Source organism: Olea europaea, chromosome 2 (assembly GCF_002742605.1).
Source record: "Olea europaea var. sylvestris chromosome 2, O_europaea_v1, whole genome shotgun sequence".
Taxonomy (NCBI): Eukaryota; Viridiplantae; Streptophyta; class Magnoliopsida; order Lamiales; family Oleaceae; genus Olea; species Olea europaea.
The window spans coordinates 24,787,509-24,804,076 of NC_036238.1; the positions used below are offsets into that span (position 1 = coordinate 24,787,509).

The 16,568-nt window shown below is 33.5% G+C and overlaps 3 protein-coding genes across 3 annotated transcripts; 1 reads left to right on the forward strand and 2 right to left on the reverse strand.

Annotated features, from left to right (window-relative positions):
- Positions 1-14: 14 nt before the first annotated feature.
- LOC111367789 (methyltransferase-like protein 13) lies at positions 15-1,437 on the reverse strand. The gene is made up of 2 exons (XM_022988854.1): positions 1,086-1,437; positions 15-1,022 (listed from the first exon to the last, which is right to left on the reverse strand). The coding sequence occupies exons 1-2, from the start codon at positions 1,255-1,257 to the stop codon at positions 886-888; spliced, it is 309 nt and encodes a 102-aa protein (XP_022844622.1). The 5' UTR covers positions 1,258-1,437; the 3' UTR covers positions 15-885.
- A 1,281-nt stretch (positions 1,438-2,718) lies between these two features.
- Positions 2,719-5,051, reverse strand: LOC111367798 (pentatricopeptide repeat-containing protein At1g09900-like). Its single transcript, XM_022988862.1, has one exon. The coding sequence runs from the start codon at positions 4,812-4,814 to the stop codon at positions 3,048-3,050; it is 1,767 nt and encodes a 588-aa protein (XP_022844630.1). The 5' UTR covers positions 4,815-5,051; the 3' UTR covers positions 2,719-3,047.
- Positions 5,052-13,005: 7,954 nt separating this feature from the next.
- Positions 13,006-14,641, forward strand: LOC111367807 (MATH domain and coiled-coil domain-containing protein At2g42460-like). Its single transcript, XM_022988872.1, has 6 exons — positions 13,006-13,103; positions 13,232-13,361; positions 13,467-13,636; positions 13,719-14,004; positions 14,089-14,258; positions 14,342-14,641. Exons 1-6 carry the CDS (start codon positions 13,073-13,075, stop codon positions 14,494-14,496), a joined length of 942 nt encoding a protein of 313 aa, XP_022844640.1. The 5' UTR covers positions 13,006-13,072; the 3' UTR covers positions 14,497-14,641.
- Positions 14,642-16,568: the final 1,927 nt, after the last annotated feature.

The window sequence follows — 16,568 nt, forward strand, 5'->3', positions numbered from 1 at the left end:
AAAAAAAAAAAAAAAAAAAAAAAAAAAAAAAATCACTATCCCTATACCTTAAAAAACTCTACCAATAGACTTTTTAAAACTGGTTTGGCAATTTTAATGGACCAGTTGTTACCCTTCATGAGCCCAAAAATTTTCCTACATTGTTTCTATTGCCTTTGCTTTTGCATTCTATCATTTTTTCTTCTTTGGCAATCAAACCCTAGAATCGCCTTTGGAAATTAAGATATTTTGATTTTAAATAGTTCAAAACGCGTTGCAGAACAATATATAAAATAATTGATACAATTTGATTCCTCAACTCAATTAGTAGTACTTCTAAGGTCGACGCCTGACCCAGAGATGTGTATGATCCAAGGCACATTAGCATGTCGTACTCCTCCTATTCGAATCAGGGTTTGAAACCAAACCTCTCCTCTAGAGGATAGATAGGGCGATTTGGGTTAGATTCAATGTGTATCCAACTTTCGATTCACTCATGGGATTCGAGCGGTCCCGGGGGGGGGGGGCCCACTGCTCCTCTCTTCTCGAGAATCCATATAACGGGCTCAAAAGAGAGAGTCTGGGTTAATTAGAAGAAACATCTTTAAAAAATTAACTAAATGAATCTGTAAGCAACTTTTGGATCATAAAACCTCCTTCTGGCTTCTCAAAAGGCATGCCAGATGGATCCTAAGACAAGCAAATCCCGAAGAACAAGAACTCCAATAATAAGAAGAATAAAAGCAAAACAAGAACTTGAACAATTTAAAAGAAGGACTTAATGATCTACTTGCATCCTCGCAAATTAAAATAGCCCATTCTTCTAGACAATCAACTCTCCTATCAAGATTAACAATGTTAGCCCAGACCCCAATCAATTTAAAGATCATAAAAGTGTAGATTGATTCAAATGAATAGAAGATACATACATTTGAGGTGGGGGCGATTGGAGTACTTCTTCTGCATAGCCTCGATCACGACCGAGGATATATCAATGTTTACAACATCCTCATATCCATCATCAACCATTCCCTCACTAAAGGCTGCAAAATCAATCAATCGTGACAAATCAAATCGTGTAAAGTAAGAGAGAAAAAGTGAAATACCGGAATTCCCACAGCCGACGACGAGGACACGATGGTGGTGGTGAGGGATGTAAAGGCGAAGGAGAGGTGAAAGAGAAGGGTACTTTTGGTACCAATCGGAGGGACCAGGATCCTGTGTGTAGCGGTTGTCCCAGTACCATGGCTCGCCATATGCTTGAGTTTGAGTATTCATTACCAAAGGTCACGATTCAACTCTTGACACAGAGAGATTCCATTAACAATTGGCCTGTTTTGTAAACCCTAATTCAATCCAGGGATTATAGATCGATTTTGTTTTGATCTGTTGGTTTTGTCGGATCATATGGATTATGAAGTTTGTTAACAAATGTCGGACAACCGACTTGCCATCTCAGTTGTGCCTTATATATATATATTATTAGCATCCAGGGCACATCTCCAAGTAGTTAAAGGGGAGGGTAGAGAAATTCAACTTTGCTTGAGACTGCTGCGTCAAGGGTTCAAATCCTGAAATATGGATTTGGCTCTTGAGTAAGTGTAAGTGTACAAGCAGCCTTCCATCCTGTACCCTTAGAAGCATAACCTACGATTTACCTCCCTCACGATACTCCAGGACAGAAGTGGTGGGGGACCCTTAAGGTTAGGGTTTAACCTTTTTCAGTTGTGCCTTATTACCAAAAATAAAATAAAAATTTGCTGTAAAAATATTGATTAAAATTTAAGTTAAAATCAATAGTTAATTTTAATCACGCATTTTACGGATTCACAACTTTTCAATCACACGTTTTATCGATTTCTATTGAATCTACCAAAATAAATAAATAAATAAAAATGGATTTTTCTCTAAACCAAACAGAGTTATATACGAGTAAAAACTCTCTATTTATAAAGACCATTTTATACATAATAGACAACATATTTAAATTTAGAGCTTAATTTTTTTATGTACTACAACAATGTTATATTAAATCACTCTATTGAATATTTATTGATTTATCTTCATCTCTTATTTAACATAATTTTTTTATATATTAGTTGCAAATCAATTCACATATGATTTGAATAATTTAAATATAGAGTATTAAAAGTTATAATTCAATAAATGCAATCGTTGTTAATTAAGAACAGAGAATTTGGAGAGCCTAGTCCAATATTTATCTTATAAAGTTAAAATTGAGAATCTTTTAAAGTTTAGTTTTAAGAATTAACTCTCTAAATAGAGACGATTTTGTATTTAGAGTTTCCTAAATATGCTCTAAATTAAGTAATCATAAATTACGAAATCTCTAAGACTATAAAAAAGAGTAAGAAGGTTATTACATCGATCACAATAACTTATTCTTATCTCAAATCAATGAATTCACCGAATATGACGACCACTACACTTCCGAAAGGAGCCAGTTTATTTTCATTTTTATGATGCACAACCAATCATTTAAAAGCTGAATTATGGCGTTATTATCAACTATGCATTTGAAGAATGACAAATAAAAATTTAATGACCCAATTGAAATTTCACAGAAAGTTCAACACCCACGAACGAAATTCCTGTCAATGACAATTAGTCTATCACCATGAGGTGGTAGATAATACGGTATTACCTCCATTCTCACTAGCAATTTTCTTTTTGATTTTCACATAGTTGGGGAGAAAGAACCAACTCCGACTTTTGAAGTTGAATTACAATGTTAATCTATAGAGTTTTACCATTTCTCTATATCTCGTGTTTTCACATCATTGGCTGCGGCCAAAATAACTAACAAAAACCAAGATATTCAAGAAATAACCCAAGCTAACAACAAAATCTAACAATGAAATACAGGAAAGAGCAAAACTGCTTGGGGCGGGGGGGCGGGGCGACGGCCCCTTCGCTAGGAAAGTAACAAAAGGCTCGTAAGCGAAAGCAAAAAGCTCGACTCTTCAGACACAATTCAATTCACATTACAACACCACCAACAAATTAAACCGATGAGTTCTCGACACCAGAAAGTTGTCTAGTGAAAGCTATATTTTGAAGGATACCTGTTCAACTGAACTTTTCTTTACCACTCCTCTAGTACACAACTCATTCAATAACTCCAAAGCCTCCTTCGCCAACCCTTCATAAGCAATGCCTTCGATCAGAATTGTGTATGTAGATTCAGTAGGTTTGCATCCCTTCGATACCATATAAGCCAAGAAATCAATGGCATGATCTGTTTTACGAGCCTTGCAAAGCCACAACATGATTGCATTATATGTGATAGCATTGGGCCTGACACCTCTTTGTTCGATATCATGGAAGAATTTGATAGCTTCATCAATCTTTCCTTCTCTACTAAGTCCTCCCACAAGCGATGAGTAGGTGATGATATCAGGTCGGAGCCCTTTGTCCCGCATTTCGCCCAATAGCTGTATAGCACGTTCAGTTCTTCCCATCTTCGACAGCCCATCAATCACTGTATTGTAGGTGATCAAAACAGGAGAACAGTCTTTGCTATTTAGCTGATCAAGTATCTCAACTGCGATATCAACCTTCCCTTCTTTACATAAAGCTGTAAGCAGTGTATTATAGGTCACAATATCGGGGTAACACCCCCGGGATACCATTACCTCAAGATACTCAATCGCCCTATCCATCTTCTTTTCCTTACAGAACCCGTGAAGCAATGGATTGTAACTCAAGGAATTTGGCGTACAACCGTGTTTAGGCATCTTCTCCAAAATATCAATTGCTCGGCCAAGTAATCCTCTCCTACACAAGAAATTAATCAAGATGTTAAAGGTGACAACACTTGGTGAACACCCTTTTCTAAGCATCTCCGCCAAAAGTTTCTCAGCATCCATCCACCTCCCTGTACTACACATACTTCGCAAAATGATGTTATGTGTGATTACATTAGGTTGGCAACCGTAGGAAGGCATGTCATTCAAGAACTTAATTGCATCGTCCAATCTGCCTTCCTTGCAAATTCCGTTGATAAGAACATTGTAAGTAACCACATCAGGCTTACAACCTTTAATCCCCATTTCATCCAAGAGCTTCATCGCCTGTCCCACCCCACTTTCCTTACAAGTGGCTTCAATCAAAATCGTGTAGGTTATCACATCAGGATAACACTCCTTCTGCAGCTGCTGATCAAGAACCTTCATAGCTTGTTTCAACTTCCCACTATCACATAAAGTACGCAAAATCGTATTGTATGTGACCACATCCGGGGCAACGCTCATTCGGTCCAAGACTCTCAATGCATTATCAATCTCCCCCGACTTACAATACCCACTAATCAACACGTTATAAGTTATAACATCAGGAACAGCTCCGGACTCTTCAAGAATCTCCATGATTCTAGTAGCTTTCTTAGTCTTTCCAATTCTACAAAACCCACGAATCAAACTAGTGCACGGGATAATATCGGGAATGTCACCCCTGTAAACCATGTTTTCGAGGTGTCTAAACCCTTCCTCCAACTCCCCATTCCTTACCAACCGGAGAAGATAGTTATTACTCTCAAATTCCTCAAAATTTTGATTCGAATTCCCTTGACCTTGTGGATTTTTTTCCATATTCGACAACCTTAACCTACCATTTGTACCACGAGTTTCAGTCTTTGAAACAGCCAACACCCGATTTCTCCGTCTTTTCCTAGACCCATCAATTTTCGGTTTCTCCGAAACAAAGTTGGAACAACAAATTTTAATTCTATGCTTAATCAAGCTCTGCTTGCGAATAGGATGATGAAATAAGCAAAAGTTTTCATGGGTTTTTCTTGCTGACATCATTAATTCCATTTTCAGCCAATTTAATCTCCACAAAAATGTATATGCTCCGTTGTTCACGGTACGAAACTATATTTATGAAAAAAAATATACCGACAGATTAAATGAAAGAAAGCTTACTCTTAGAGAGGTTTAAGGTTCAGACCCGGAAAATGATTTTTGCTCATTTGGTCTGTCGCCGCCATGTTTCTTATCCTAAGCCATTGGATGATAGGAATATTTTACGCTTAAAATTTACAGGCAATGGGAAATTTCTTACTGAAAGGAATGAAAAATGTCACAGCATAAAGATATATAACCGGCTCCATTTTTGTCAATTACTCTAATTAGAACGAATCAATTCCTGCTCCCATTTTTTTCATTAAAATGAAAAATATGATCATTATTTATCACATCAAACAATCAAATTTGAATTTCTATCTCTAATATGGGGTCCGTAACGACTATATTTTTCAATCTCATTCTTTCAAAAATAAGAAACAATCGAGAGGCAAGTATTTCTTTAGGCCGGATTGGAATGATCCAAATACATGCTGGATTTTCCAAAATGACCTAATTAAACTAAATTTAGTAACTGATTGCAACCCTGATAAAAACATTAAATAGCTCCTAAAATTTAGGAATTTATTATAAAAACAATTGGATTGTGGAGAACTTATCAAAATTTCAGTATGCCAAGAGTCGTAATAGTTACGTCATTTTTTATCTTTTTAAAATTTTAAAATCAACTCATAATGCTCACTTGATATGTCATCATTGTATTGTGTATTTGGAGGTATTTTTCCAAAATCCTTTTTGATTATGTTGAAATCTCTATTTCATCCATTTCGTGTTACTAAATAATGAGAACTCGTGTTTGTTTGATTGCAAATTCATACAAAAATAATTTGTGATAGAACATGGTTGACGGAAACAATTTAATAAAAAAATGGTTAGGTAGTTAAATCTACATTTCAGCACTAATACAATATAACATGCCTTATGGGATGATTGGAATGAAATTATAGACGTATGTTAGTTTTTATTTTGCAACATAGAGCATGTACTCAAGCCAATTCCATGGAAAATGGAATTCAAATTCTACTTTTTAGTTTCCACCCATTTTGTTTTGTTTGATGGACAACATTTTTCATGAAATTTGGTTTCTACCTTACCCTCCCACGTGACCCTTTTTCTTGATTTTCAAGGAAATTGTTTTCCTTCGGTTTTGGTGGGAAAGTGATTTCCAGCCTTTTTTTTTTTTAATCAATGGAAACAACTTTTATCCACAATTATAATAAATTATATCTCTTTAATTGATAATTTTCATAAAAAACAAAGTCAAACGAATATCAAAAGACACAAAATGTCAATATTTTTCAGGTGAAAAATTATACCAATGAAACACATTTAATCGACAATTCCCAATAAAACAAGTTTTAGGCAATTCAATACTCTGAAATTTGTTTTCTTTCCACTAAAACTTCATTCTTGCAAATGGACCCTAAGATGTTGACTTGCTGTAATACAACTTGTAACATTTTACCATTTTAAAATATATAATATTGTTGATACGTTCGCAATATAGTGCTTATTTTTCAATCATATGGTGCATCCTATATCAAGCATGGTGTTGGATTTGTGACCCAAATTCATCTAGAGTTTGCGTCGTTTAGTGTATTGGGCCTTTTAAATAGAGTTCAAGGAGAAAAATAAGCTATCCCTCATGTGGCAAGGTTGAGTTTTCAACCGATTGTTGCTGTCTTGATTTTTACTTATTTTTTCATTCATTTTTTTTTTGACTAGTTATTATCTTTTGGACTATTATTAGGGTTATAGGGGACTCTTCTTCACAATTAGATTAATTATCGCAAGTTAGAATTGTGTAGGAACACACTATTATTGTAATTTCGCTGTCCATTATATTTGAATACAATTTCTAATTCCTTTGCCAAATTAATTAAATTTTGTGTGTGTTCATGTTATTGTGATCAATACTTCACATCTTGAAGTATAATCTCGTCTTGTTTCCAATAAGTGGTATCATAGTTTTGACTTGATTTGTTCGAGATTTTTTTATGGCAACCATAAGGTATGACATTCCGCTTTTGGACCACAACACTAGATTCTCGTTTGTGGTAGGTGAAGATGGGAGCAATACTCGCTCGGATGGATCTGGATAATGCGTTATTAGGATTTGACAAGATGTCCACAACTTGGATGAAGGAGAAGAAACAATCGAAGGATTCATCTTCATTTTTTCAAATAATATTCTTCAGAAAGCTTTGAAGGAGAAAAAACACTTGCATTGTGGTTGAAGTTGGAGCAAATCAAGACTCTGACAAGCAAATTACACCTAAAGCAGATATTGTACTCTCATCGCATGACAGAAGACGGATCTTTGGAAGATCACCTAGTTGTTCTTAAGGAAATTGTTGCTAATTTAGAGATTTTAGATGAAAATTATGATGAAAAAAAATATTTTCGCTTCATTTAGATACATGATTTTATATAGTCGTGATAACTCTCATCATTGAAGATGCATATGATGCTTTGTTTTTCAAATGAGAAGATGAAACATTTAGTTGGATATGAGGCTAGAAATGGAGAAGGCCTTGTTGTTAATGATTGTCACAGACTGGACAAGTCAAAATCTAATTTTAGTATTCAATTTTTTTTTTATTTTTTTATTTTTTATTTTATTGCAAGAAGAAAGGATGGATCAAGAGAGATTGCAATAAGTTGCACAACAAAGATAAGTTGGCTGCAAATCAGAAGGGAATGTAATTAGATACTTCAGGAGAAGCCGATGTCATAGAGAACTATTTGAGTTATGAGGATGTCTCGGCTATTTCTGATGGTGAATCTAAACCTCACAAGGGTTAGATCCAGCTTGTACTTTTCATAAATGTCCTAATTGAGATTTGTTTGCAATATATGAAACAGTTTCAAAATATTTCGTAGTCATGAAAAACAACACACTTTTGTTGGGTAATTGGTATTGGTGGAGTTTCACTTAAGTTGTTGGATGTGACAGTTAGAACACTTGATCAAGTTCGACATGTTCCAGATTTGAAAAAAATCTCATCTTATTGGTTGCTCTTGATGTAAAAGGATATGAGTTCATTTGTGGATGTGGAGTTTTGAAAATTTGCGGAGGAGTCTGGGTTGTATTGGAGGGGAGAAAACAATTCCAGTTATACATCTTGTAAGGTCATGCAGAATCGTTCAAGAACAATTAGCAAATGTTTAGTACCATAATGGATATTCAGTTTGGTATAGTAACATTGAATTTGTTTAGAGATCCATGTTGAAGAATATAGTTCAATTGAGTTAAGAAGATATGGGTAATGCCGTTTTAACACCATCACCAGCTGTGCTAGCGTATTCAATTGTTGGGGATAAACCCAGTGGAGATAGGTTAGGGGAAGCTAATTTTGTTGCTCATGCTTTAAGTGTATTTTAAAGTGTTTAGTCTAGCAAGGGGCCTTCTACAAAAACATTTGTGTTGATTTTTTTTTTTTAAGGATATGTTGTTGGAAAATAAGGGGTTGGAGAAGAAACAATAACAAAATTATAGAAACAAAATAAATAGAAATCACGAAATATGTCAAGAAGAAATTTGAGACTTGAACACGGGATCGTTGTCCTCAAACTATATTTACCCCCTCTCGGGATTGAATGAGATGTTTAAGGGTTTTGGCAAACGATCTGTGGGATTATATCAAATTTTGTAAAGGATTTAACACCAAAATATAAGTGCAATCCTCCGAACTTTAAGATTATGGAATGATATATGGATATCAAGATATTTTCAATAATTCTAATAATGTTTGTATTTATCATTCATCACCTATTTATAGGTCTCAATCAATGCATCATGAAATGGTGCCAAAACAAGATGAAAAGTGACAACTTTTAATCTAAAACGACTCCCAAGTTTCAAATTGAAAAATCAACCAACATCTATTTTTTAACACTATGCGTATGCATAGTATAAATCGTGCGTACGCATAGTAGAAGCAAAATTTAATTTTGATTTTTCCAAAACACATCTCGCGTACGCACAAAATTAAGCATGTGCGTACGCTTAGGCAAAAAACCAAATTTTGCATTTTTCAATTTTTTTTTATTCTACCAATTCCACAATTGAGCCCAACAATAAGTTCATTATCATTTCATTGATTTTCAACAAATTTTATTCGCTAACATAAGTAAAATTACTTTTATCCATTTCATTGTCAACGGTACATAATTTGATCATTCCTTCACACGAATAGCCTTTTCCAACAAATTTTTCATTAAGAGATAGTACAAGTTTGCCGGACTCATAAACACATTTGATGCCCGATTTTCCCAAGAGATTGCCACTAACTAGATTCCTATTCATATCCGGAACATGTAGTACATTAGTTAGAGTAACGGTTTTCCCGGAAGTGAAGATAATGTCTACACTTCCTTTTCCAAACACCTTGGACCGCATCTCACTACCCATTTGAATCTCTTGTTCTCCATCCACTTCTTGATAAGATTTGAACAAAGATTTATCATATGATACATGTATCATAACACAAGTATCATATCACCACCCGGGAACATTTCCTTTGATTGCGTTTACTTCACTTATGGTAGCCACAATTTTGTCATCTTGGATGAAATTCACTTTGACCTTGAAGTTGTTTTGTTTTCGGTGCCTACAATCCTTGGCATAGTAACGGGATTTTTCACACACAAAACAACCTCATTTTGTCTTCTTCTTGAACTTGTTAAAGTTTCTAGAAGGCTTCCTTTTGTTGGATTTTGCCTGCGGTTCTATTTTTTCCACAGCCTTTGCTTTAGAAGAGCTCTTATGAAAATTTTCAATTTTATCACGTATTCTTGACTTCTCTTCGATTCGAAGATGTTTTTACAATTGTTCCAAAGAATAATTTTCGGAACTATGCATGATCTTTTTCCGGTATCCTTTCCAAGTTCCGGGAAGTTTGGCAATCATAACCCCCACTTGAAAGGTCTCCGGTATAGCAATTTTCACCGCATTTAGTTTGTTGACAGTCACTTGCAACTCATGTACTTGGGAAAGAAAAGGGATATTTTCTAAAAATTTAAAATCAAAATACTTAGAAATCAAAAATTTCTTTATACCTTTTTCTTCCGTCTTGTACTTACTTTCCAATGGTTCCTAAATTTCTTTCGCCGAAGTTGTATTGGTGTATAGATCATACAAACGATCTGACAATGCATTCAAGATGTGGCCACGACAAATCAATTCATCTTCTTGGTGTTTTTGTCTCTCAGTCTTGATTGCTTCGGATTCTCCATTCGTTGGTTCCGGCAAAGGCGCCAAATCTGGATCAAGAATATAAAAAATCTTTAACGCCGTTAGGAGGAATTTCAACTTGTCTTGCCACCGCGTGAAATTAGTCCCGTCAAAACGATCCAATCTAACCAGATTTTGATTCATGAGTTTGATGGTTGCCATAGTTGTATCATTCTCCATTGCGGGATACAGTTTGAGATTGTTGAAAAATAAGGGGTTGGAGAAGAAACAACAACAAAATTATAGAAACAAAATGAATAGAAATCACGAAATACGTCAAGAACGAATTTGAGACTTGAACATGGGATCGTTGTCCTCAAACTATATTTGCCCCCTCTCGAGATTGAATAAGATACTTAAGGGTTTTGGCAAACGGTTTATAGAATTATATCAAACTTTGTAAAGGATTTAACACTAAAGTACAAGTGCAATCCTCCAAACTTTAAGAACACAAAAGAAGATCTTGAATATGAATGTAAATCAATAGTTTGATTCAATATGGAATGATATATGGATCTCAAGATGTTTTCAATAATTCTAATAATGTTTGTATTGATCATTCATCACATATTCATAGGTCTCAATCAATGCATCACAAAATGGTGTCAAAACAAGATGAAAAATTGCAACTTTTAATCCAAAATGGCTCCCAAATTTCAAATTGAAAAATCAGCCGACAGCTATTTTTTAATACTATGCGTACGCATAGTATAAACCGTGCGTACGCATAGTAGAAGCAAAATTTAATTCTGATTTTGTCAAAATACATCTCGCGTACGCACAAAATTAAGTCTGTGCATACGCATAGGCAAAAAATCAAATTTTACATTTTTCAATTTCTTTTGATTCTACCAATTCCACAATTGAGCCCAACAATAAGTCCATTATCATTCCATTGATTTTGAACAAATTTTCTACATATGTTTCCGCCCTATTTGGTAAATTAGAAATCATTTGTGATTTTTGGGAACCCAAGGTAATAATGCGAAGCAGTTCTTAGATCCATATATCCTAATTGGATATTGTGGAAGAGGTAGATAGTTTTTGATTCGTTTGAAAAGTTAGCTCGATTCTTGTTAAAGAGTTCAATTTATTCCTTGCAGTTGTGTTTTTTTTCTAGTGGAGAAATTTTTGGAGCTTCATTCATTACAGAGAAATTTGTGTAAAAAATGGAGATTGTTGGGTCAGAAGTTGACGGCGCTAGCCTACCGTTAGTTGAACCCTCGAGCGACGATATGGAATTTTCAACAAATTGCTACTGCCCATTTGCCGCTGGACTAGTGCTTGAGTGGCGATCACCACTCCAGCGTTGCACTATTTTGATTTTATTTTTCATGTGTTTTTGACCTAGTTTTCATCTTTTGAGTTATTATTAGAGTTTAACATGTACCCCTACAAATAGTGAACTCAATTTTACAATTAGATTCATTGCTATAAGTCAAAATTGTGTAGGAATACAATACTGATATAATTTATCTATCCATTATAGTTGAATGCAATCTCCAATTCCTCTACTAGATTAAATTTCTTGTGTTTCTTGTTGTTGTGATTAGTATTTCATAGTGTCCTATAATCTCGTCCTATTTCCAATACGTAGCATGTCTAAAGTAGTAGTATCATGTAATTTTTAAAAGATGGGATGTTGTGAATCATGCTATTTTATGTGATTCTTGAACAATTACATGATGTATATTCAACATTTATTATTATTTTTATTATTTTTTTTTTTTTTTTTTTTTTTTTTTGCGTTCGTCAATTGTATTTTGCTACAATGTTATGTCACATGTAATGATATATCACAAAGGATTGTTTGAGCCCCATTTTTTATTAAAAAAATGGATTTTGAAAATAATGTTACGATGGAAAATGTGTGGTTAAAAAATAAGGAAAAATTTTGAATTTGCGTGTAATATTATTTTATTAAAAAATGTGTGGTTGAAATAATGTCAAATCACTATTAAAGAATGTATTTTGATAAAAAAAAAATGAGGCTTAAACTGACCAATCGAGTTCAATAAAATAACTAAACTTTGTTTTCTTATGTAATAATTAATTCCAACTTGAAAAAATTACGTATTTGTTGAAAGCGACGAATCTATTGAAAGTCAGATAAATTCTCAAACTACCCAACTTGAATAGGATTGATTCTCAATTTATTTCTAATAGCATAAAGATTTATGTAGACATCTCAAAATTGATTTTGAGTATAAAATGATTATGGCATGTTCGGTAGTGATATTGAAAATTGATTTTTTGACCGTTATGAGAAAAGTGGGGGTCACATGTGAAAGAAAAAGTCAAAACTTAATGCTGAAATAGTGAAATAACGATAAAAAAATCAATATTTTAGGTAAAAATCACTCTCAAACGGGGTCTAAATAAAAAAGAAATAGACACAATATTGTACATGACACAGTGACCATTTTATGGGTTGATCCATTATAATAAAGGGACAATATTGAACTCGATTGGTCAATTTGACAGCCCACCAAGACGAATCAAGTTGACTTGATTATTAAATAAAACAAGAGAGTCAAACTCTCTTTACCTTCCTAACATAATGATTCTTCCTTTCTTCTAAATTCTAAATCGATTTCTTTTCTTTTTAAATTATCAATTTTTGGCTATAAAGGCTTATTTTTCTATAAGTTTTACACAATCTCCCATCTCTCAAACAAAAATTCCCATTTTTCTGATTATTTCTTATTCTCAAAATAATGACATTTAACCAAAAAGTCCACTTAACTGTCATATGAGAATCTCTTGAGGGCTAAAACATATGGGAGTAAGTTGGGTGAATTACATATTCTTGCTTCCTTGGGTATGTTATTCAATGCTGCAAACAAATGAAACTCAAAGAAAAGGATAAACCCATTTTAGCCTTTTGGAATATCACCTTTTTTCTTCTTTAAAAGCTACATTCATTCCTACCAAAAATCCATTATTCAATTCACCTCAACATCTACATATCTTCATGGCAGATCTTATCTTACCGGAACAAGACGGTATGCATTTGTTCGGTGACATTTTCAAATTTTTCTCAAGTTATACAGAATTTATATAGAAATGTTTTTTTTTCCCGATCTAAGTCTAATAATCCTTTTTTTGTTTATGTTTTTTGGTACTTTATTAGGGGTCTCGAGGTCAATCTCAGATACACCACCTAATCACTATACGATGAAAATTCAAAATTTTTCTCAACTCGCAAAGAATAAAATCGAGCCGTACCATTCAAATGATTTTGAGGCTGGAGGCTATAAATGGTATGAGAATTATGTATGAATATATGTACATATTTCATGTACTTAATAATTATTATTTAGAGGGGAAATTTAAATGTGAAATTAATGTTTTGTGTTAATTTAAAGGAAGTTGTTGGTTTACCCTAATGGAAACAAAGACAAAGGTATTACGGATCACATTTCTTTGTACTTGGCGATAACACAAGTAGAATCATTACTTCCTGGTTGGGAGATCCGTGCAACTTTTCGATTATTTTTGCTTGATCAAAACGAAGACAATTATTTCATACTCGAAGGTATGGCTACCTACACCTACTTATTAAATTAAAAAATTATTGAAGTTTGTTTAATTAATTGCCTATTTCTCGGATGAATTAGACATCGCGGGGAAACGGTTTCGTAGAATGAAGCTTGAGTGGGGTTTCAATAAATTTGTACCTCTCACCATCTTCAATGATCCCGAAAAGGGATATTTGGTGAATGACACTTGCATGTTCGGAGCCGATATTTATATTACTCGAGAAAGACACACCGGAAAAGGAGAGAATTTATCAATGATAAAGGATGCCATTAGCTACAAACACACTTGGAATATCAACAATTTCTCTACTCTAACCAACGAATGTCTAGACTCTGAACCCTTCAGTGCTGGCAATCAAACATGGTATACATCTTTTTGGGTCGTACTCCAACTCATCTCGACTATTTTATATATGCGTAACAATTAATACTCGTGGGGTGGATGCAGGAAGATGCAGATATATCCAAAAGGGAAAGGCAGTGAATCAAGTAACTTCATATCCTTATATCTGGCATTGGCTGAGCCGGAAAAACTTTCTCCTTCTACTAAAATATACGCAGAATTCACCTTACGTATATTAGACCGTTATTATGGATGCTACGATTTACATGCCACAGGTAAAGTCTTGGCTTAACAAGTTACTATGTATATATAGATTTGTTTTCACAGAAATTAATTCGACTGTTGATAAAAATTTCAGTTAATCACTGGTTCACTGCAATAAATTGTGTGCGAGGTTGGCCGAAATTTGTGTCTGTGGGATACTTCAACGGTCAATCGGCTCGCTTCTTGGTGAAGAACACCTGCTCCGTCGAAGCAGAGGTCACTGTCCATGGCATAACTAATGCACTTTGAGAAATACTATATATGAACACAAAATGTTATCGTAGTAATATAACAATGTCGAAAAAGCCTTTGTTTGTGAATATTTTATTGTAATTGTTCAATATCGTGAATAGCTAATATAATGGACTTTAGAGTTCGAATTATCTTTTCTACATAGATCGTTATTTAATCGTTATTTTACTATTCCTAACTCCTATTTGAATAAAAGAATTAAATGTGAATCGACTAATTAAGTTCCTAAATATACTAATTCTACAAAAGCAATTTAAAAGTACTCAATTAACTCAATTTAGGGTTTTTTTGTATGAAAGGAGAATGTTTGGACTAGCGATTTTAATGTAGTTATACTTATTACCTTTAATCTCTCCTCTCAAAATTCATCTTAATGTTGTATTCAGTCGAATTCTTTTAAGTAACGAATTAACCTCTTGAGTTCATGATAATCCTACGCAGTCAAGCAATTCGTCATATCCTCTTTGTGAATTTGAAGAAGCCTGAACTAGACGCATTCAAGTTCCTAAAAATTCAATTAATGATCATATCTAAATTGCCAAATTTCAATACGTGATCTAAACTTCTAATTTAATTCTCAGTTTATTACAAATTCACAATTCAATGTAATAATGGTCAATTATTTCATAGCATTAAGTACTATAAGTAAAATCAATACATAATTTAAAAAAAAAAAAACCTTAAATACAAAAATCTTGAAAATTAAAATTAAAAGGTCATACTAGGTTACATCGTTTGTCTCAACTATGAATTTAGTATATATGAAGTGGAAAGAAAAATATAAAAAAAGAATTGAGTATACCACCGAGTTTTGAAATAAAGACATAGAGAAGTCGACAATCTTGCACCAAATATCAAAACCCTAATCTTGAAACCCTATCTTATTCAATTTTCTCCTTGATTTTTTCTATCTAGATCTTGAATTAGATGTATTTTCTCTCTAAATTGTGCCTCCCTTGGAAAAGAATGAATAAGATAGGTCTAAATCAGGCTCCACATCATATCATATCCTTTGTAGAAGTAACTTCCATATGAAGCCATTTGGTGCGATCACATGGAAGAGCAAATTTGGTATTGCATCTTCTGTAATAACCCTTGCGATAGCATCGTACGTCACCGTGCAATAGCAAGTCACTGATTATGCTTTCTTGTTTAATCCAATTCCTCCAATATTTCCTATTCAACACTTTGATTTCAATTTTGATGGTTCGAATTAGTACAAAATCACACCTATTACTATTAGCGTTCGATCGATCTAATAAAAAGGATTCGTGAGTTTTGGTTTAGACCACTTTTCTTTTATAAATTTTTAATATAATTCCAATCATTAAGTTTCTCAGGGATTTAAAAGGAAAACAATTGATAAATAAAATAATAAATCTATATGTACATAATTTTTTTGTACTGTCCTCCACTCACATGGGATGAGGTCCACTTAAATATTTCTTCCATTTGATGTAATGGGGAATAGGAAAGAGAACAATATTTTAAGATGAGATCAACATATAATATGACTCATCTTAATTTCAATCGAGTCATTAGACTTCAGTTTTAACATCTCTTGCAACAATTTTTAATATTTGCATAACATGCAGGATAGTGCTTGGTCACACTTTTTAATATAATAAATGCATGATCGTAATCTTCATTTTACCTTTTTCGTTCTCAGGATATCATGTTACGATTGTGAAATTTCTGTCATCTAAATAATTTTATTAATTTGAGGGACGCGACTAAGGGTGGGCATGGGTTGGGTTGGGTCGATTTTTTCCCCAACCCAAATCCAACCCAACATGGTCGGTTTTATTTAAAGTCAACCCAACCCAACCCAATTAATGGTTTAAACCCAACCCGATCAAGTTTGGGTTGGTTGGTTTGGGTTTCGGTCCAATTAAAGTTCGATTCAATTATCTTTTTGTTAAGTTTAGATAAATTTTTAAAGTTTGAAATTACTTGAAAATTTCTGATTTTTTTTTTTAAATACCTATGTAAGGAATTCTTTTTGAAAAGTGATGTATAAATAAGTTTAAAATTTATGAAGTATTTATTATTTTTATTATTTTTTTTTT